The sequence below is a fragment of the Halichoerus grypus genome, chromosome 2, assembly GCF_964656455.1.
Source record: "Halichoerus grypus chromosome 2, mHalGry1.hap1.1, whole genome shotgun sequence".
Taxonomy (NCBI): Eukaryota; Metazoa; Chordata; class Mammalia; order Carnivora; family Phocidae; genus Halichoerus; species Halichoerus grypus.
The window spans coordinates 140,786,378-140,807,418 of NC_135713.1; the positions used below are offsets into that span (position 1 = coordinate 140,786,378).

The window sequence follows — 21,041 nt, forward strand, 5'->3', positions numbered from 1 at the left end:
CCCGCGCGCCGGACCCGTATACTCTCCACGCGGCGCGCGGGGGCGGAGGGCCTGGGCACGCGAGGGGCGGGGCCTGCGCGCCGGGCCGGGGCACCCTCAGTCCCGGGGGCGCGCGGGGGCGGTGGGCGGGCACGCGAGGGGCGGGGCCTGCGCCTCGGACCCGTGTACTCTTCTTCCAGGCGGCGCGCGGGGGCGGAGGGCGTGGGCACGCGAGGGGCGGGGCCTGCGCGCCGGGCCGGGGCACCCTCAGTGCGGGGGTCGCGCGGGGGCGGAGGGCGTGGGCACGCGAGGGGCGGGGCCTGCGCCTCGGGCCCGTGTACTCTTCTTCCAGGCGGCAGGCGGGGAAGGAGGGCGTGTGCACGCGAGGGGCGGGGCCTGCGCGCCGGGCCGGGCCACCCTCAGTACCGGGGGCGCGCGGGGGCGGAGGGCGTGGGCATGCGAGGGGCGGGGCCTGCGCGCTGGGCCGGGCACGCTCAGTCCCGGGGGCGCGCGGGGGCGGAGGGCGTGGGCACGCGAGGGGCGGGGCCTGCGCGCTGGGCCGAGCAACCTCGGTCCCGGCTGCGCCGGGGAAGTAGCCGCCGGCGGGTTCGGCGCCGGGGAGAGGAAGACGAGGGAGCTGCGGGGCCGGGCGCTGGCCGCCGCTGTGCAGGCGAGTAGCGGGCGCCGGGGCGGGAGCGGCGGCGGGGCAGCGGGGCTTGGGGCCGGCGGGCGCGCCTGCGTCCCTTCGGTGGGCGCTTGCCTCCCTCAGCAGTGAGAGTCGGCGCAGCCTTCTGCTTTGCTTCTAGTTTCCCTTTGACCAGAAAACCTGTTTTTGGGAAAAAAATCTCAGAACAGAAGCAAGTGGCTGAGAGGTTCTTCGTGAGCCTCAGCCGGACACACGGAGCGAACGCTGAAACTTTCGGTTTTGGTTTTTGTATTTGGCTGGCGTCTTGGCCAAAAGCTAATTTGGATAAAAGCACTCTGGACTGGCAGCTGTGAGCTAGTTTTCAGGCAATCAACTAAAAAAAGAAAGAAATCTTTAAAGGTAGGATGCATTTTAACGCTTGAAATAGTGTGTTGACTCTAAATGGAGTTAACTCCATCTTATACCTCATTTATGTCGGAATGTAGGTGAGCAGGTCAGGAAAACTGCTGTACCTCCCTCTGAAGCACAGGAAATGTCACTCACGTGCCCAGCTGTACGGAACTTGAAATGTAAATTACGTTTAGGCTGTGGAATCTTTGGCACCTTGTCTGTTGTCATTTGCTCCTCGTGGAGTGTTTTTATTTATGTAACAAGTACCTGCTAATAACTCTCTTGTCTTTAGCACCCCCAGACCAGACGTCCCCTTCTAGGTCCCACCCATTTCTTTGTTCCCCTTTATTTAAGAACGAGACGAAAAGCAGCTCTTTGAATGAAAGACTTGCTTCCACGGTTCTAGTTCCACCCCTGTTTCCTCCTGCCTCCTCTCCTGTCAGGCTGCCTCCATCACCCCCCGTGGCACTTGTGAAGTCCAGGCAGACTCTGTGCCGGTTTTCTTTCTTTCTTTAAAGATTTTATTTATTTATTTGACAGCGAGAGCAGGAACACAAGCAGGGGGAGTGGGAGAGGGAGAAGCAGGCTTCCCGCTGAGCAGGGAGCCCGATGCGGGGCTCCATCCCAGGACCCTGGGATCATGACCGGAGCTGAAGGCAGACGCTTAATGACTGAGCCACCCAGGCGCCCCAGTGCCGGTTTTCACCTTACACCACAGGGTTGGTTGCTCCCTCGTCTTCCATGTTTTTTCTTCAGTTGGCTTCCAGGTCACCACATTCTCCTGCATCTCCTTCCTTCTCCCCGGCCCCTCCTCCTGTGTCTCTAGGTTTCTGTTTCTTTTCCCAGCCACTGAATGTTGGCGTGCCAGCCGCAGCGCTCAGGGCTTGGACATACTCTCTTTCTGGCCATGTACTTTCTCCCATCGCGGGTTCCACCGCAAGCCCTATTCCGTGGCTGTAAATAACATCGGAGCTGGTGACCTCCAAATGTTTCGCTTTACTTCTGTCCTGAGTTCCAGATGCATATTTCCAGCTGTTTCCTCAGCAGCTCAGCTTAGAAGTCTGATGGGCATTTGAACTTAGGCTGTCCAAACAGCATCGGTGAAACCACAACCACCCAGTCCTCCCTTCCTGCTTTCCCGTCCTTGACCTTCCCGACCACACTGGAGCTTACTGCCGTCGTTTCAGCTCAGACCCAACATCCAAGCAGCCAGCAAATTCTGTTAACTCTGCCTTGAAAAAATGCCTCGAATCTGACCACATTTCAACCGCTCTCCAACAAAAACTACAGTTTCCTCTTACTTAGATGACTGTAAGTCTCTCATTTGGTCCTCCTGCTTCTGCGCTTGTTCCTCTATGGTCTCTCTCCAAACAGCAGTGATTTTTTAAAAAATATAATCAGAACTTTCACTTCCCTTCAAAAATTTCCAAGAGCTTCTCATCAAAATCATGACAACCGGACTCTTACGAATGCTTCAAAGCCCTGTGTGATTGAGCCTCCAAAAACTTCTCTGATCTTGTCTGTCCCCTTCACCCTTGCTCACTCCGCTGGTGAGGCTGACCTCACTGCTGTTCTTTTTGCTTGCAGTGGGCCTGGGCTCGACCCTCACAGGCTGTTCGCCTTCACTCCCCTCGCTTCCCCGTTGAAATACTATCTCGGGGGTTACTGCCTTTTGGCTATTTTAACAGCCCTTTGCTCCTGACCTTTGGTGCGGGTTGCTGTTAGATACTGAATATGATTCTCTAGTATTCCACAAAGCCTGTGGCACCTTTAAATCATGGTGGGCGTCTAGCGTTCTCTAATATTAAAAATACACAACCATCTTTGTCTTGAGTGTCATTTTGATAAGTACAGTTTGCTGTTACATTCAGCGTTTTTATAAAATGTGCTTCCTGATTTGGAGAAGATTTCCCTTTACATATAGAAAATGAAAGAAAAATGGTCACTTTGCCGAAAAGAATGTGCAATGATTTTTTTTTCTCCCAATTCTTTTGTTTCATTAGGAAATGATAGTTGCCCGTTGGGAGGTTTTTCGAATGGCACCAGGAATAGGTAGTTTTAATGGGAAGAAGAAAAATGAAGGCGCTTGTTCAGGAAATATACAAGTTTCTGAGTTGTGTGGTGACTAAGCCGCAGTCAGAATATCAAGATTTTGTAGCAAACTTCAGGTTTCTTTTTAAAATATGTAGGGATAGAAGTGAAAAACAATATTTTTATCTTTACAAAAGGCTTTTGGGGGATAAAAGACTGTTTAATTTTTTTTTATTTTATTTAATTATTTGAGAGAGTGAGAGAGCACGAGAGGGGGAAGGGTCAGAGGGAGAAGCAGACTCCCCGCTGGGCAGGGAGCCCGATGCGGGACTCGATTCTGGGGCTCCAGGATCATGACCTGAGCTGAAGGCAGTCACTTAACCTGTTTCATTTTTAGTGCTGCTTTCTCACTTTTCTCCCAAGGAACTAGTTCTGTGATGACATCAGTAGCATGTGTACCTACCTTCCCTTCTTTTAAAGAGAGGACAGAAATGCTCTCATTTCAGAATTGGGATTTCAGGTACTTGAATAAATATGTACAATGGAGGATTAAATAAACATTTAAAATGAGGGCATTTGGAGTACGGAACAAATTGAAGATAAGAACAGGTCAGTTAAGGAGAAGCCAGGAGTGAAGTTAAAATCAGAACACCTGTCACAAGCTGCTGTGTGTTCAGCGCTCGCTAACTTGGAGCTTCCCAGCAGCGGAGAAAGGAGGCCACACAGCTGGAAAAGCAGGTGCCCGTGAGGATCCGTTTGTGTATTTTTGCTTTTATACCTCACAGAAGTAAAGTTTTTGCGTTTGTTTCTGTTGTTTTATAAGTGATGAAACATTTACTTGCTCTAAGGACCTGTTGCCGGTATGAGGGAGGTACATATTCTGCCTTCTGGTGCTTTACAATAAAATAGAAAATTGGGGGCGCCTGGGTGGCTCAGGTCCTGATCTCAGGGTCCTGGGATCAGCCCCACATCCGCTCCCCGATCACCGGGGAGTCTGCTTCTCCCTCTGCCTCTCCCCCTACCCTTGCGCGCGCGCTCTCTCTCTCTCTCAAATAAATAAATAAAATGTTAAAAAAAATAAAGTAGAAAATCAGAGGAACCCTGTTTTGATTTAGAATTAGCAAACCTGGACTCTTGGGAAGTTTGTGTATAGATTAAAAAACAGGAGAGCTAACAGTTAATCGTGGAGATGGGCTAAAGCCATCTGGAATGTGTAGATATAGCACATAAGCAATAAAACTGCCTGGAAATCAAGCTAACATGACTTCTGTTTAAAAATACAAAACCTGGAAAACCATTTTTTTTTATTTACTAAAAAATCTTTTTTTCAGGTTGCATTATCATTGTAAAAAAAGAAGATATACCTACATAGAGAGATGCATATAGGTGTATGTATATTCAGACATCTGGGGTACACAGATAACCAGTGTTACCTTTTTAGTATACTTTTTAACAATCTATTTTCTCTACAGCTTGTTTTGCAGAGCTGAGATCGTACTGTATATAAGATCAGACTGTATAGTCTACTTTTGTTCACTTATGGAAACATTTTCTCAGGTCCTTAAAATATTATTTCTAACATTTTTTATGATTTAATAGGATTCAGTCACATGAACGCTATGGCATACTTTGTGGTTGTCCTTCGCCAGTGTTTGGACATTTTGATTGTTTACCTCCAGTAGAACTTTGACTAGCCTGGGATGCTACATCCACGTTCTCTAATAATAAGAAAGTAGGGTCCTATACCTCAGACGTCAGAATTGCAGTGAGACATTCCCAGACATGCTGTGACAGGACGAAGCTGAGCTAGCCTGAGGAACTGAAAAAAAAAGACTATGTGTACGGGCCTGGAGGAACCAGGGGAGAGAGACATGAGCTGAGGCTGGAGCTGAAAGAGCCCGATCATGCAGCATCTCATTTGCCTTTTTAAGAAATTCTGTGGGAGGCTTTCAGGGGTGGTCACTTTGTAGTGCATATAGATGTTGAATTATAATCCTGTACACCTGACACTTACATAATTAAAAAAAGTTTCTTTTTTATTCTAAGAGCAGTAGGAAGCCCTTGCAGAATTGTAAACGGGAGTAATGTGATCAGATGATTGTGTTTGTAAAGGTCACTGTAGCTGCCGAGCGGGGAAAGAAGCAGACTGACCAGGAAAGCATGTACCACACCAAGTGGGAAGAAGTGTAGTAGAAGGGTGTTGGTACAGAGGGAACATGGGAGGACTTGGGATATATTTTGGAGGTCGAATAGACAGGACTTGGGGAACAACTTAGAAGTGAAAGCATAGGAGAGCATCCAAATTCCATAGGAGAGGAAGGGGAAGGTGTCAGGGATGCCTCCAGGGTCTGGCTGTGGTCACTGGGCAAGTGATGGTGCCACTGGCCGTAATGAAGTCTGGGAAGATGAGGCAGAAGGTACCTCCCAGGCCAGCAAGGAAATCAGAGTGCTGGGTGGTACATATTATCAGAGATGGAAACAAGATATTATGGGCATCCAGAGGAGCAGTAATTAACTCAGCCTGGAGAGAAAAGGAGATGTTTTCTGCCAAATATGATGCTTGGGATGTGTCTTGAATATACCATATTTATATTCACCTCATTTTTTAAAAAACGCAACATAATGGCTCATTTAAAAAATCCAACAAGGTATGTTTGGATTGGCTAGTTCCTCTTCTGATTGAGGCAGTAATTTATGTGATAGTGATGATGATGATGATGATGGTAAAGAGCTCTCTTTTTAGCTCTCTCTCTAAACCTAGAAGGCTGCATTAGTCTTATATCTGGAACACTGTCTCATCCATTCAAAGGATATTCTTGAATGCTGATCATGCTCTAGATCCTGGAGATGCAGCGGTGAACAGGACAGACTTGGTCATTGCCCTGGTAGAGTTTACATTCCAGTGGGAAAAATGAGAAACTAAGCCGATACACGTACACATCCTTAACTGGAGTTGTGATCAGTGCTGTGACACCACGCTAGAGGGTGCTAGGCTCCCATAACCTTGACCTTTCTAATACAGGCCTGGCACCTAAAATGAAAAATGCAGGCACTGGTTCACTTTGACCATAAATAAATATCAGTGGGGAATATTTGACAGTTTATCCTTTCATTTATGTCGGCCTTTGCCATCCTTATGGATTCTGCACAACCCCCCAAAGGAGATAAATACATGACAGCCGATTGTCAATAATGTTATTTCAGTATAAGATCGAGTGGCTTCAAATTCTTATTGTATTCCTGAAGTTATTGAATACCCGAGTGGGATTTAAAAAGATTTCCAGTGTAAAGAAGCCAAGGAAAAGTCCACGTGTTCCTTGTCTGGCTGGCATAGGTCTGTTCTTTGGCATCCTGGCAGCCTCATGGAGCTCGGCACTCCCATGCTGTATGTAGGTCAGGGAATTACTGTAGTTCAGCAAACTTTTTCTGGGAAGAGCCAGACAGTAAGTATCGTGGGCTCTTATGGGCCATGTAGTTTCCGTTGGAACTACTCAACTCTGCCTCTCTCGCATGAAATTAGCCATCGACAACACATCAGTGAATGTGCATGGCTTTCTCCCAATAAAACTTTATTTACAAGAATGTGTGGCGGGCCGTGTTTTGCTGCTGACCTCTGCCGTAGTGCCTTGTCGTGAATGTGGATGCTCTATCCATCTCGGTTCAGTTGCATAGAACAGAATCTACTCTGGCTAGTTGAAGCAGAAGGGTATGCATTGGAGGTTATTACAGGACTTAGAGTATCGTTGGGAAAGCTGAAGAGCTAGACTCCAGGTTGAGTTTCTAGGAACAGCTCAGAGCACCACTTAGCAGACTCGGTCTCTCCGGGCTGGGCTTCTGCCAGGGACGCTCCTGCCAGCCCAGCAAGCTGCCGGCTCTGGAATCACGCCGTCCCTGCTGGAGCCTGCCTCTCTCTCCGTAGTTAACTCAGACGTGTGAGTACTTTGATTGGCAGAACTGAAGTTACACCTGGGATCTTACCTTCAGGGGAGCCTAGGAAATTCAGCTTTTAGTGCTTGTGGTACAGGAGGTATAGGAAGGTCTGCAAACAGGAAGTTGGGAGTGGATTTCGGGTGAGCCAAGCTGCAGAGTCTGCTACAGAACACCCCGTTGGCGGCTTCACCTCCAGACTCTCCCCCGTCTTCGCATACTTGCACTTCCAGAAAGCGCTAGCAGCAACAGGATGCTGTCTCCCAGTATAACGCAGCTACCCCTCCTAGAGACAGAGGGCGCTCACTTTCTCCTCACTTTCTCCCCGGAAGTCCCGTAGGTCCCCACATCATCACAGGCGTTATCCCGGGACCCAGCACTCTCAGGAGTCAGGTGGCCTCTCTCCTCTCCTAGAGAGGGGGAGAGTAGGAGAGACCGAGCCACCCAGGACCAGGAGCTTAACCGCTCAGCTCTAAGAAGCTCACACCCCTATTTGTCATCCCCTCTCTATGAGCAAATTCCCTCCATTTCTGAGCATTCCCAGTTTCTCTTCTCTTAACGAAATCTCCTCCTGACCCTACATTCCCTTGTGGCCGCTGGCCTCTTGTCTCCTTCTTAGCTAGGCTTTGCCCTTCCCGATGCCCCCATCTCCTGTAGACTCTTGAGCACACCATCGTCTCCTTTGGTGATTCCGCCGTTCCCCTGTAATCGCTCCCCGGGGCCTTGAGGTGCTAAGTGCTGTGGGCGCTGACCCCTGCCTGAAGCCCTCTCCTCCTTTGGCTCCCAGTCCCATCCTGGGTCTGATTTCCCTGCTGCTCCGTTGCCACTCCTGCCCCTCCCGCCTGGCCCCTTCTCGTCCAGACGCCCCTTTGGCATCAACTCTGGTCTTCAGCTCTCTGCTCTTCTCCTTCTGCGTATTCCCAGGTGCTCACGATTTCATCTCCGGAGCCCCGCACCTACCCGTGTGAGTGCCTCCTGGACAGCTCCTCTTCTAGGTCACGGGGCAAGCTCCCTGTGTCCCAGACTAGAGGAAGAGGTCACCTCCACCCCGCTCACATCAGCAGATGGCAACACCACGCGCCAGGTTACACAGGGCACCGGCTTGGGAGGCATACCGGCTTCTTTCTCCGTGAGCCCCTGTGACTCCCTGCAGATCTTTGTGTCCCCCCGTCCCTTCCTTAGTGCAGGGCTCTGCGTCTGCACCTGGGTTACTGCCACAGCCTCTCAGCGGGTGGTTCTCCCAGACTAGAGCTGTACACACCCCAGCCTGGTCTCCTGCCCTGCAGCGATGTGAAGCCATCCTGAACAAGTCAGATCGTGTCTCTCCTACTCACACCTGCCAGGGGCTCTCTGTCTGCCAGCGTGATCACATTCAGAGTCCTTGGGCGCCTGGGTGGCTCAGTCGGTTAAGCATCTGCCTTCAGCTCAGGTCATGATCCCAGGGTCCTGGGATCAAGCCCCACTTCGGACTCCCTGCTCAGCGGGGAGCCTGCTTCTCCCTCGGCCCCCCCCCTCCCCCCCGCTCATGCTCTCTCTCTCTTTCTTTCTCTCACTCTCTCTCAAATAAATAAATATAATCTTGGGGCACCTGGGTGGCTCAGTCATTGAGCGTCTGCCTTCGGCTCAGGTCATGATCCCAGGGTCCTGGGATCGAGCCCCGCATCGGGCTCCCTGCTCGGCAGAAAGCCTGTTTCTCCCTCTCCCACTCCCCCTGCTTGTGTTCCCTCGCTGTCTCTTTTTCTGTCAAATAAATAAAATCTTTTAAAAAAATAAAAATAAAATCTTAAAAAAACACAAAGTCCTCAACAGAGTATGTCAGGCCCCTCCCTCACTAATCCTGTTTATCTCCATCCTTGTGTCTCACTGGTACCCTCCCCCCTCCCGCCCCCACATACCTGAGCCATATAAGCACCTGGTGCCAACCGATCCTAAGGTCCTTGGCTCTGTGGTGCCTCAGTGGTTTTGCAAATGCTGCTCGTCTTGCCCAGAAAGCGTCCACCTCCCTCGGCCTTACTCATGCACGTGTCCTCGGCTGCAGGGGTCCCTCCTGAGCGCTTTGGCAGCGCCCCTTGTCCTGGATGGAGCGCCAGTGCGGTGACTGTCGACGTAGCCTGGCTTCACATCCCTAAAACCCAGAGGTCTTGGTGCAGAGTAAGTTTCCCACACTTGTTTATTACTAACGACGAGGCGTGCTAATTGAAGAAACCATTGATGTTACGTGTATTCACCACAAGGTGGTGGTGTTCAAATAGGAAAGAAGAAGGCTCCTTGGGGGCTGCAGGATTCAGGCCCTGGATGCCTTCATCTGAAATGCCTTCCGTTCCTTATTTCACTTCCTGCTGTTGGGGAGCCTCTCTTCCCAAGTGGTAAAAATGCACGTATCCACACCTCATTCTAGGGCAACACACTCTTAAGGAAGGTTCTCAATTCCGAGTGTGGTTTCTACTGAATGCGTATCACTTGCACACTATCGTGAATTCCAAACATTGTCAGTGAAACCATCGTCCATGGGCTGTCTTGCTCCGAAGGCTTTCACCTCGTGGGTAAGGTCCACCCACGTTCCAGGGCGGGGCGGGGGGGGTAATCTGCTTGACTCATAGGATACCCCTTTACGCGGTAATCCCGTACGTCACAGTGGCATCTGGTCTGGCTTTTGAGCAACACCTGGGCCCCAGAGCCCAGCCAGGCAGACGCAGAAAATTAACCCTCACAAAGGTCTAGGGGAGAAAAGTCAACTGAGTGGGAAAGAGAAGTTCACAGTGGTGTTTGCCTTTAGCCAGGGACGGGGACAAGAGATCTGACGGCAGGAAGCACCCCGAGGAAGCCCTGGGCAGTTTCTGAGGAAGAGGGGCTGTCCTGGGAGGGGAGCTCTCCTCCTGCCTGGGACATCCTCTGCTGGGGGTCTTACAGGCACTGGGGCCCAGAAAGAATGACAGCCCTGGGGACACAGCCATTTCCCCCTAACTGGTTCCATCCTGGACTGTTGATGTTTCAAAGGGAGCTGGAGGTTTGGGGCAGTCCTTAGGAAGGGGTTTGCTTTCCTATTTTACTGAGACTGGTGAAGCGGTCAGAAGGGAACTTTCATGGGTGTCCCCTGCTACACGCACCCAGCCACCGTACCTGTCCTGTCTCTTCCACCCTCTTTCATTTTCACTAGGGAAAACGGTCCTTTCTCTCCCCGGCGAAGGCAGACCCCCCCCATTGGTACACTGGATCCCCCCTTGCCCACATGGGCCATCCCTCCAGCAGCCCTTGTCTTTCTCTCCAGCATCACTCTCCACTAGCTCTTTCTCCTTAGGTAACAGTCATCTTTTTTTAAAAGATTTCATTTATTTATTTGAGGGAGAGAGAGCATGAGCAGGGGGAGGGGCAGAGGGAGAAGCAGGCTTCCCACTGAGCAAGGAGTTGGACGAGGGGCTCTATCCCAGGGCCCTGGGACCATGACCTGAGCCGAAGGCAGACGCTTCCCCGACTGAGCCACCCAGGCGCCCCACAGACAGTCCTCTTTGTAGCAAATCCTCTTAGGGCATTACACTTCCCCCAAACTCTTACCCGGTTTTTTTTCCCTTTATGGCAAAATGTTTCCAAGTAATTCTTTGTACTCAGTCTTGAATTTCTTTTCTCTTGAAGCCTGTGCAGTGAGGTTTCCCCCGAAGCTGCACACCCTACACCCTCCATCCAGGGCTCCTTGGGCGGCGTGGCCCATTTTGCTTCTGGAAGCGCTGCAAGACCATTACACGCTCCCTTTCCCTCGAACCGCCTCCTTCCCTTAGCGTCTTGGTCAGTGCCACACTCCACTGGTGCTCCTCCAACCTTCCTAACCACTCACTCTCTGTTGTCTTTGCTGGTTCTTGCGGTACTTGACCAGATAACGCTGGTGAGCCCTAGCGCTCCACCCGTGGACCACTTCCTTTTTCAGTCTGTACATCTTTAACAACCTCGTAAGTCTTTAGGTTTCAAATACAGTCTACACAGTGATAAAAGCCAAATACACATCCCCAGGCTGGCCCTGTCCCCCACATTCCTGACTCTGTATCTTCTGCCTACTCAGCATCATGAGCAAATCCTGTCCCTTCAACCTTGAAAATACACCCACTTCCCACCGCGTCCACTGCACCCTGGTCCAAGCCACCAGCCACCACGGTCCTCCTGGGCTCCTGCAATAGCCTCCTCCCCCACTCGTGTTCTTGCTTCTCTTCGCTCTGTTCTCAGCACGACAGAAGGGCTCCTGTGACAGAGAAGTCCTATCATGTCCTCCCTCTGCTCAAAACCTTCCCTTGGCGGCTCCTCCCCATTACCTCCTCCCTCTGGACGCCTGCTCACGAGCCCCACTGCACCCCCACCTCGTCAGGCATTAGGCCCTCTCCTGTCTCAGGGCCGGGATGTTCTTCCTCCAGATGCTCGCACAGATGCCTTCCCTCACCCATGTCTTATTAAGATGGGTCCCTTGTTCCCTGACACGCGCATTTAAAAACAAATAAACAAAACTTCCTCCAACAGTCCTTATTAGCCTTCTCTTCTTTACCTTTTTTCCCCTAACACTTAACCACTTTCTTACATACTGTACGAGTGTGCATATATATTTTATACTCTATTATGTGTTACACATATTTCCTTTTTTATTGTTTATCTCCCTTTACCGGAATTTAAGCTTCATGAGAGCAAGGATATTTTCTGCTTTGTTCACTGCTGAATTTCAGCTTTTAGAGCACTGTAGATGGTTAACTAAATATTTGTTGAATGAATGAATTCAGACTGTGCCTTTTTAGTAACTGCTTACCATGCCGGATGCTTTTCTTTCACTCTTAAGAAAAACAAGCTTCCTCTTTGGGAATTTGTTTGTATTTTTTTTTAAAGTTTATTTATTTACTTACTTTTTAGTAAGCTCTACGCCCCACATGGGGCTCGAACTCAGGATCCCGAGATCAGGAGTCGCGCACTCCACCGAGTGAGCCAGCCAGGCACCCCTGTTTGTATTTTATAGATTCAGCCTCAGCGTGTCATCAAATTACACATCCTCACCCCGCGGTCCTGAGGGGATGGACCCGAGTCAAGTCAGAGAGCAGCCTGAATTTTAGAATTCATAAGCATCTAGAACATAGCCCTAGAAGTACCACGGATTTTTAAAAATAAAGGGCAACGTGTTTCTCAAGAATGCCATTTGGGCAGGGAGGAAACGCTATGAAGAAGAGGGGTGATCAGGCTTCCTCCTGACAAGTCTGAAGGAATGCTCTCAGTCTCTGTAGATCCATTTGCGTTTTCTGAATTTGGATATAAATGGCATCAGATTCTGTACTCTTTTTTTTTTTGATCTGGCTTCCTTCATACAACATAATGAGTTTGGGATTCGGTCCACATCAGTGCATTTATCAGTAGCTCATTCCTTACTATTGCCGAGCAGTCTTCCGCGATATGGACATCAAACAGTTTGATTCTCCCTTCCCCTCTTGATGGACGTTTCTCACGTCCTCCTCATTTCTGTAAACTGGTAATTGTATCTAAAGACTTGGTCGGAGTTGGGCTAAACATTTTTGGCAAGACTACATGATGCGTTATGCTGGGTACATATCGAATTGCATCAGAAGGCGCATACGGTCTGGTTGTGATTGGGAAGGCTGAGCATTTGATTGAGGGCAGTGAATCTGTTCTATCTTTGAATTTTGTGTTACATTCATTGAATTTCTATTTCAGATGCATTGGTTTTTATTCTGATTTTTTTTCCAGTCTCTGTAGCGATGTATTTTTTTCAAATGGCTTTACTGTCACGGCCTTTTGCCCCTGCATGTTCTCTGATTTTTTTCAAGCCTTTCCGCCATGTTCATCTGATTTGGTTTTGATCATGTTTATTCCATTCATTGCCTTCTCTGTTTTTTTCCTAATGGCGTTAGACCCTCGATTCATCTGCAGTCTCTCTCTTCATGTAATTCTGTTCTCCCAGCTTCGATGTTTTTGTTTCTTTGGTTACCCATTCTCTTCAGTATGGCGTAGGGCAGTGCCCCTCAGAGTGATTGTCTAGGATACTATAAGAAGCGCACACCGAAGGTAAACCGTGCTACTTTCTTCTTCGAAAATGTCCTGCAGGGGCGCCTGGCTGGCTTGGTCGGAAGAGCATGCCGACTCTTGATCTTGGGGTCGTGAGTTCAAACCCCATGTTGGGTGTGGAGATTACTTAAAAATAAAATCTTACCAAAAAGAAAGAAAGAAAATGTCTTGCTCTGAGAAAAACGTCAGCTGAGCTGAAAAGCATACTTACCTGATGGGATTGGCCGCCAGACCGATCAGAGACCGGCCGCTTGTCCCCGGACCGCACTTGGAGTAGCCCCGTCCTAGAGCCTATGCACTGCTTCTGTAAATTTTTCTTTAGCTCCCTTGTTATGTATCTAATAACCATAACAGCTGCCAACATGTATGAGAACTGTTCTCAGCCATTTTGATCTTCATAAAACCCCTCAAGGTAGGTACTGTAATTATCACCATTTTATACACATGATGAAGTTAAAGCACAAAGATACCAAGCAACTTGGACTAAGTCACACAGTATTTTTATAGCAGGGCGTTGGGATTTACATTCAGGCAGTCAGATTCCAGAGCACATAGTCTTTTTTTTTTTTTTTTTTTAAGATTTATTTATTTAGTAGCAGGAGTGTGCACCGGGGGGGGGGGGGGGGGAGGCAGAGAGAATCTTAAGCAGACTCCCCGCTGAGCGCAGAGCCCGAGGACCCCGGGGCTCGATCCTACAACCCTGTGATCATGACCTGAGCTGAAACCAAGAGCCAGATGCTTAACCGACTGAGTCTCCCAGGCGCCCCCAGAGCACACAGTCTTGATGAAAATGGAATTTTTTTGTCTTTTGCATGCTATTATTCTTCTTAATATTCTCTTTTCGTTTCCTATAGTCTGTATGGCTACTTGCCAAGAATGCACATTTGTCATACTCCTCTTTTCACCTTACTCCCCTTTAATGTGGGGGATCCTATTGGGACCCTCTTTGGCCAGATACAAGGTGAGTACATTCTGGACTCCCCTTCCTTCTTATCTAGGACCTGTTGATCTTCCCTTCAGAACTTCAGCTCAAGGACTTCATTCTGATGGGTTTTTTCCACAGAATTGTTGCCCTCAGAGGATGTCATTAGCTCGGTGGGGCTGTTGTCAGCAGCTTTGGTCTTAGATCTTTTCTGGGACAAGGGGTGGAGGTAGGGATGTCATTCTTTCAGGTTAAAAGCGCACACACACACACACACACACACACACAAAAGTTTCAGTCTTACAGAGAGTAATTTGGCCAAATCTCTCATTATTACAAACGCATTTGTCCTTTGATGTAGAAATCCCATTTGGGGAGATTACTCTGCAAATGAACTTGCACACCTATGGAATGACTTTTATAGAAAGCTGCTCTCTGCAGCGTTGTTCGTAATAGTAGCAGACTGGGAAGAGCTCACATATCTGAGAACAGGGAACAATTATGGTACAACCACGTGGTGGAAGATTTTGTTATAAAGAAGAATGAAGAAGTTATTGCTACTGTGGAAAGCTCTGAGCTTAGAGTATTAACGGGAAAAGCAATCTCTGTCCGCTGCTGTTTTGCAGTGGGTGTGTGTGTTTTTTTACACGTGTAAATGATACTTTTTTATGAAAAGGAAAGAAAAAGATATATATTCATAAAGAAACAGTGGAAGGATATAGAAGAAACTAATAAATGGTCACCGGTAGGAGGCCATGGAGGCAATAGGCGGGATGGGGAAATGAGAATTTTCACTATCAACGTTTTCAAAGTCATTAGGTATTTCAGCCACTACCTTTTCTTAAAAAGTAAATGAAAAAATGTATACACAGACGTCTTCATTCCTGTGACCAGTGACTCCGTGTGCCTCTCCCCAGCAGCCGCCTTCATGCTCCTTCCATTTCACTGAGGGGAAGAAGGTGTTTTCAGTCTGCATCTGCCTGTTGCTGATGGGGAGGGGACCTTCCAGAATCTTCCCGGGCTCCTTCCTTCAGCCTTTCATGCCTGCCTTGCGTTGTGGGAAAGCCCTCTGGTAGATGGAGTCTGGCTCGGCGGGAGCACAGTCATGTTCTCACCGGTCCTTCCAGCCTTGAGCACCACAGTCCCGGATGGAGGTCATCTGCCCATCTAGGAAGCACTGTGGTGCCGGCAGAGGCCGCCCTCCGGCTCACAGCTGTGCACGTCTCTTCCCCGTGGCCGGCTTCTTGCTCTCTGCCTCCACATTAGAAGGTTATAGTGAAGTTTTCCAGACGTTGTCGCTCACCCTCCTCTCTCTGGACTGGGGAGGAGGGCTCTGGAGTGGGTTGGAACAGCACCATCATAGATTTCTGGAAGCTTTTGCTCTTTTTTTGCTGACCAGTGTTTAAGAAAAACGAGACCTAAAGTTGCAGTTCTCTTCTTGTGTTACTTATTTTTGTTCATGTCAAGAGATTCCGTGAGTCTGGCTTGACACATCATTTTACCCTAGTAGTTTGTAGTTTGGGACACTTTTTATGAATATCTGTTGTCTTACTCCAACCATATTTACTTGCAGTGGCTAGTGAGGAAGGTAATGGTCTTAGGTTGGTTTAACATTTTAATTGACACTGTAAATAGGGTCTTCTGAACGCTTTAACAATTTTTTTGAAATTATAGTTAACATACAGTGTTGTGTTAGTTTCAGGCATACAACATAGCGATTCAAAAATTCTATACGTCGCTCGACAATTATTATTTAATATGCAGGAGAAGTTTTTTTCTTCAGCTTTGCAGAGTGACACCTTTTTCCGTAACACAATAACAGAGTCAGCAGTAAATCTTAACCAGTGAAGAGTCCAAATTCACGCGGTTTTGTTATTTGGAATGTATGTATTAGCGTTTGAGAGGTATGCCTTAAACTATCTCTCGGTAGCTGTCATAATATACTGTGGAGTAGAATTTAAAGTACAGACATGATACATTTACTAGAGTAGCCAGCAATCCCCTCACTGTTCAGAGGGAGTAGCAAACCCTTTCACTCCGTAGGTACATTAGAAAGAAAGGCTCTGTGTTTTTCCTTATCTTTTCTTCCCATAACAGTTCTTCACAATGTTTGCTGAGTGGTTTCTTCTAACCTTGAATTATCTTGGTACATGTAAGCTGTGTTATCTATGTCATGATGATCGTAAGCCTAATTAAATTCTTGACTTGAACTCTGGTCTTTGTTCATAAACAATAAATTTAAAAGCTCTGGAATAGAGCCCCGCCCTTTTTTTTGAAGTATGAAACCTGTATTTATCTGTTCTAAATTTTCTATCTTTTGATAAAAGAATCCCTCTTGAAACTGCCTGTTTGGGGGTTCTGTTAACAACACTGCTGAAGATTTGCTTAAACCAGATTCAGTGAAGCACTTTTCTTTCACAGCGGATCTAATTCTTCCACTCTGACTTCAGAATTTTTATAAAATAACACAACAAGGGGCGCCTGGGTGGCTCAGTCAGTTAAGCATCCGACTCTTGATTTCAGTTCAGGTTATAATCTGGGGGTCATGAGATCGAGCCCCACTCAGTGTGGAGCCTACTTGGGATTCTCTCCTTCTCCCTCTGCCCTTCCCCGCTCATGCTCGCTCGCTCTCTCTCTCTCAAAAATAAATAAATAAATGAAATAACAGAATGAGGATAGACTATAATGATTCTTTGTTGATTTCACTGGAGAAGATCCGTAGCCTTTGTTTCCAGATTTCACTCCCAAACCCAGAAGTTAATTTTTTCCCGAGGTGAGTACTCAGTTTTCTGAAGCATTCCCAGGATTAGCTAGAAGAAGGTATTCCTTACTTTCCTCAACCCTTACTATAATCGCCCTGCCAGCCCCACGCCACTGCCTGAGCCCCAGCCGACGGAAGAGCTCCAAGCCAGTGAACCCCGGACGTCGTTTCATTCGACCTTTCAGATCTTCTCTCTGTGCTGAGTTAGTCGAAATGCCAGCTGGTCATCTTGGTATTTGTGTTCTGTTTTGTATTTGTGTTTGATATGAAAATAAGTTGAGTATTTAATATTTGAGTATTCTGTCACTCTCGACTTTTCTGTTTCTAGTTTACACGATAACTCGAGAATGAAAAAGTTGGATTTAGGGGCACCTGGGTGGCTCAGTCGTTGAGCGTCTGCCTTCAGCTCAGGTCATGATCTCAGGGTCCTGGGATCGAGTTCCGCATCGGGCTCCCTGTTCAGCAGGGAGTCTGCTTCTCCCTCTCCCACTCCCCCTGCTTGTGTTCCCTCTCTTGCTGTGTCTCTCTCTGTCAAATAAATAAATAAAATTAAAAAAAAAAAAAAAAAGAAGAAGTTGGATTTAAACTCCATAGGGACAGACTGGCATGGTACCGTCTTGTCTCACTCAAATACCAAAGCAGTTGACTTTATTCTGGAGGTTTATAATACCATGTCAGATTTCCAACGGTCTCCTGTTCCATTAAAGGGACTCCCTGTTCCTCTCCCCCTTGACCATCCGTGGTAGTCCTCCTGAAGCTCATAGAAGACGAGGGGTTTCCTTTCCCCAAGATCCGATTGGCATTTCTTCCTCAGGACCTCTATATTATGATCTCTTTGAGGCTTTCAGGTTGAATGAAAAAACATTTTTTTTTCCATTTGTAATGTTTGGATGACATTCACAACATTCGCCCGCTTTGTTATTTCTTCTCTTTGTAGAATGAAAAGAAATGTTGAAAAAGAAGTAAAGCTCTCGTCCTCTGCCTCAGATATTTATGATGGGTGTCGGGAAGTCTAAAATAGACCCCTGCCCTCTCTCTCTCTCCTGGGGTAAAAGCCCCGGGGTGGAAATGAGTCAGAGACGCCAGAAGTCAGCTTCCAAGACACCCGACGACCTCTCCCTGTGCCCTCTGGCTGAGCCTGGCCCCGCGGCCCCGGCGTCCGCTGGGGAGCACGAGGGAGCCGAGGGCCGGGGAGACATGTCGGAGAAGGAGGACGAGGACGAGGACGAGGTGTTCCTCAAGTTCGTGATCCTGCACGCAGAGGACGACACAGACGAGGCCCTCAGAGTCCAGAACGTGCTGGAGAACGACTTCGGCATCAAGCCCGGGATCATCTTTGCCGAGATGCCCTGCGGCCGGCAGCACCTGCAGAACTTGGACGACGCCGTGAACGGGTCTGCGTGGACCATCTTGTTACTGACCGAGAACTTCCTGAGAGACACCTGGTGCAAGTTCCAGTTCTACACGTCGCTCATGAACTCGGTGAACAGGCAGCACAAGTACAACTCGGTCATCCCCCTGCGGCCCCTGCACAAGCCCCTGCCCCGCGACAGGACTCCCTTCGCTCTGCGGACCATCAATGCCCTGGAGGAAAAGAGTCGGGGCTTCCCCACCCAGGTTGAAAGAATCTTCCAGGAGTCCGTGTATCAGATCCAGCAGACTCTGTGGAAGGAGAGCCGAAGCAGTGGCCGCCACCAGGCCCTCTCCTGAGACGGAGCCCCCAACACGCGGCTGGCTGGCTCTCGTCTGGCAAAGGCCACCGCTCGTCTCCGCTTAAGAAGGCCCAGCTCTGGCAAGAAGTTGACAGAAGCTGACACAAGCCCAGGCGCTCAAGCACCATACATTTCTGCGGGACACCACGTAGCCTTTGGAGGTACTTTTCCATATTTCGGGTAAACTTGAGACTGTCCGAGCTTCGAGAACATTCCTCTTTTCCTTTCCTGGGTCCGTGCGTGTCACAAAGGATAGCCTTCATTTGCATCCCTTGTGTCAGTCCTTGAAACCAGACGTCGGTGAGAGATGCTGTACAGATACGATGACGCTTCCATTTGTTCGCAAAGGACACGCGGGACAGAAGGTCCCCAGGAGATCTGACCGCCCTTCCTGGGGAGGCCCCTCTCAGAAGCGCCCCAGCGGAGCGTGGCTGGTCTCGTGGCCCCGACGAGAACATTCAGAATGTTGAGTGACGATGCCTACGAAATTAAAAGCCGATGCGAGAGTGGTGGGGCGCTTTACAAGAATCCGATCGACTGCTGTTTTTCCTTCGGCTGGAATTGGGGGATTTGGAGACAGTGCCTACCATTGAGTAGCCACCCATTTGGTGGCGCTGTGGCTAGGGGACTCCGGGGAGCCCTGTCCTGAGGTCCCCTAGAGCCTCAAGCTCTTGTTAGGTCATCCGTAACCAGGGCTTCATGCGCACGGTTTCTGAAACGTGTGTGTGTCCTTGGCTCGGTGTTCTTCATCTCTCTCAGGGCAGCCTTTAAAAAATTCCTCTCACTCACAGGGCTCTACCCAGGAAGTATTTCTCAGCTCGGTGATCAGAGTAGCCTCAGCGTGTGCGCGTCTGTACGTCGTAGATTATCCGCAGACTTAGGATGGAAGCAGGAGACGCGTTCTGTGTGCCGCATCACAGCCTCCCGCAGAGGCCTACCCAGCCCTGTCCCGTCCCCTCGTGCCCTCCTGGCCCACCTGCAGCTGAGGGAGAGCCCTCAGGTACAGACGGGCGACGGGGTGGAGTGCGAGTCACGTCATGTTGTAACGCGCAGAGCGGCCGCTGGGGACCAGGAGACCTGGTTCCTGTCCAGTCTGCTGCTGGGGCTGAATGTGACCTTCTCCTCCTTTATCTGTGACATGAAAGGCTTGAATTGATGGAGCTCTAAAGGGCCTTTGTCCTCTCTCAGAATGTGAACAACTAGGAACCAGAAAAGGGGACAAGCGAAAAAACAACAATTTTGTAATGTGATGTGTAATAAGTTGCAGGAGGCTTAAGATAGGCTCCCAATGAAAGGATATGCTAATGTGTTGACAGCATAATTGATTTCCAATGCTATCTGCTACACTTTCATAGTCAAAACTGAATTACAATACTTGCCTACTCAGATTCTTTTAAAATACATTTTTTGTAGGGATTGTTGAGTAAAGACGTTCTGCCTGATGTTTCTTTCTCCTTATCCTCACTTCGTGTCTCCTCCTAGTCCTGGGGTCTGCTCACATCTTTCTGCCTCCACCTCTTCATAGCCATGACCGAATGTTCTGCGAGGAACTTTTCCCATAATCCTGCAAGTAAGTCAAATCTCCTACTTTATAGTACTCCTTGAAGTAGAGATTGTTTTCATTGTGCGGTGACATTTGCTTAAAGTCCCTTTCTATCATAGTAGCTTACTACTCACTTTTCTTTTTCAGTTTTAATAATACGCTTTTTTTCCCCCTCTGCGGCTTCATCTATCTCCAATTTCATATAGTAAAAAAAACATTAACCCACCCTTCCTGCTTACTACCAAAGCGGGAGCCATGGATGCTGGATGGTGTTTTTTAAATAAATGTTTCTATTCATTACCCTTGACTACACTTGATTATTTCCAACTCCAGGGAAGACTGTGGGAAAGTATTTTGAAAAAAAGGCATTAATCTGTACTCCTCCACAGAGTACCAGGCACAGCGTCTCCTTCAATCTGGAGTGAAATACATTTTTTGTAATGAAGAAAAATGTGAAGTCCTGAATAACTGTGTATGTTGCAATTAACTGCTGTAAAAAGAACTACCAAATAACTATACCGAGGATGACAAGAAGTCAAGGTGCAGCCTTGGTTGTATGTTTGTGTGTGTGTACGTATGTGTAGATCAGATTTACACGCACACAGAAATTCTGTAACACTGTGCCTCACGCTGGAGAGCTTCCACATGGAGGACTCTCTGGGCTTCATTGCCCACCCTGGAGCTTCACAGAAGGGCCTGGGTTGTGCCGAACAGGTCTGTTAGGATTCTTCCAGATGCAGGAAACAGAAACCCAATGCCACGTGACCCACACCATAAGGTAAGCTTCTCTAACTTAACAAGAGGTCCCCAAAGGTATGGTGACTCCAAGGTGTCCTTTAAAAACCCAAGTTCTTGGGCGCCTGGGTGGCTCAGTCGGCTAAGCATCCAACTCTTGATTTTGGCTCAGGTCATGATCCCGGGGTCCTGGGATCGAGCCCCGAGTCAGGCTCCCTGGTCAGCCTGGGAGCCTGCTTCTCTGTCTGCCATTCCCCCTGCTTGTGCTTTCTCGCTCTCTGTCAGATAAATAAATAAAATCTTTAAAAACAAACAAATGAATAAAACCCCCAAGTTCTTATAAACAACAGCAT

General features: G+C 48.6%; 1 protein-coding gene across 5 annotated transcripts; it reads left to right on the top strand.

Moving 5' to 3' along the window:
- Positions 1-509: 509 nt before the first annotated feature.
- TICAM2 (TIR domain containing adaptor molecule 2) lies at positions 510-20,253 on the top strand. Of its 5 annotated transcripts, none has more exons than XR_013445863.1 (4): positions 510-649; positions 9,012-9,124; positions 13,055-13,976; positions 14,855-17,607. XR_013445863.1 is itself a non-coding variant. In XM_078067604.1 (3 exons), exon 3 carries the CDS (start codon positions 17,692-17,694, stop codon positions 18,406-18,408), a length of 717 nt encoding a protein of 238 aa, XP_077923730.1. In that variant the 5' UTR covers positions 510-649; positions 9,012-9,124; positions 17,636-17,691; the 3' UTR covers positions 18,409-20,253. The 5 variants fall into 5 exon arrangements, 3 of the variants coding, with proteins under 3 accessions (XP_077923730.1, XP_035934874.1, XP_035934875.1); XR_013445862.1 differs by having other exon boundaries at positions 14,858-17,607; XM_078067604.1 differs by lacking the exons at positions 13,055-13,976; positions 14,855-17,607 and adding an exon at positions 17,636-20,253.
- Positions 20,254-21,041: the final 788 nt, after the last annotated feature.

Excerpts from the sequence above, each read along its gene's own strand:
- TICAM2 (XM_078067604.1), top strand. The coding sequence starts at position 17,692 with ATGATGGGTGTCGGGAAGTCTAAAATAGACCCCTGCCCTCTCTCTCTC.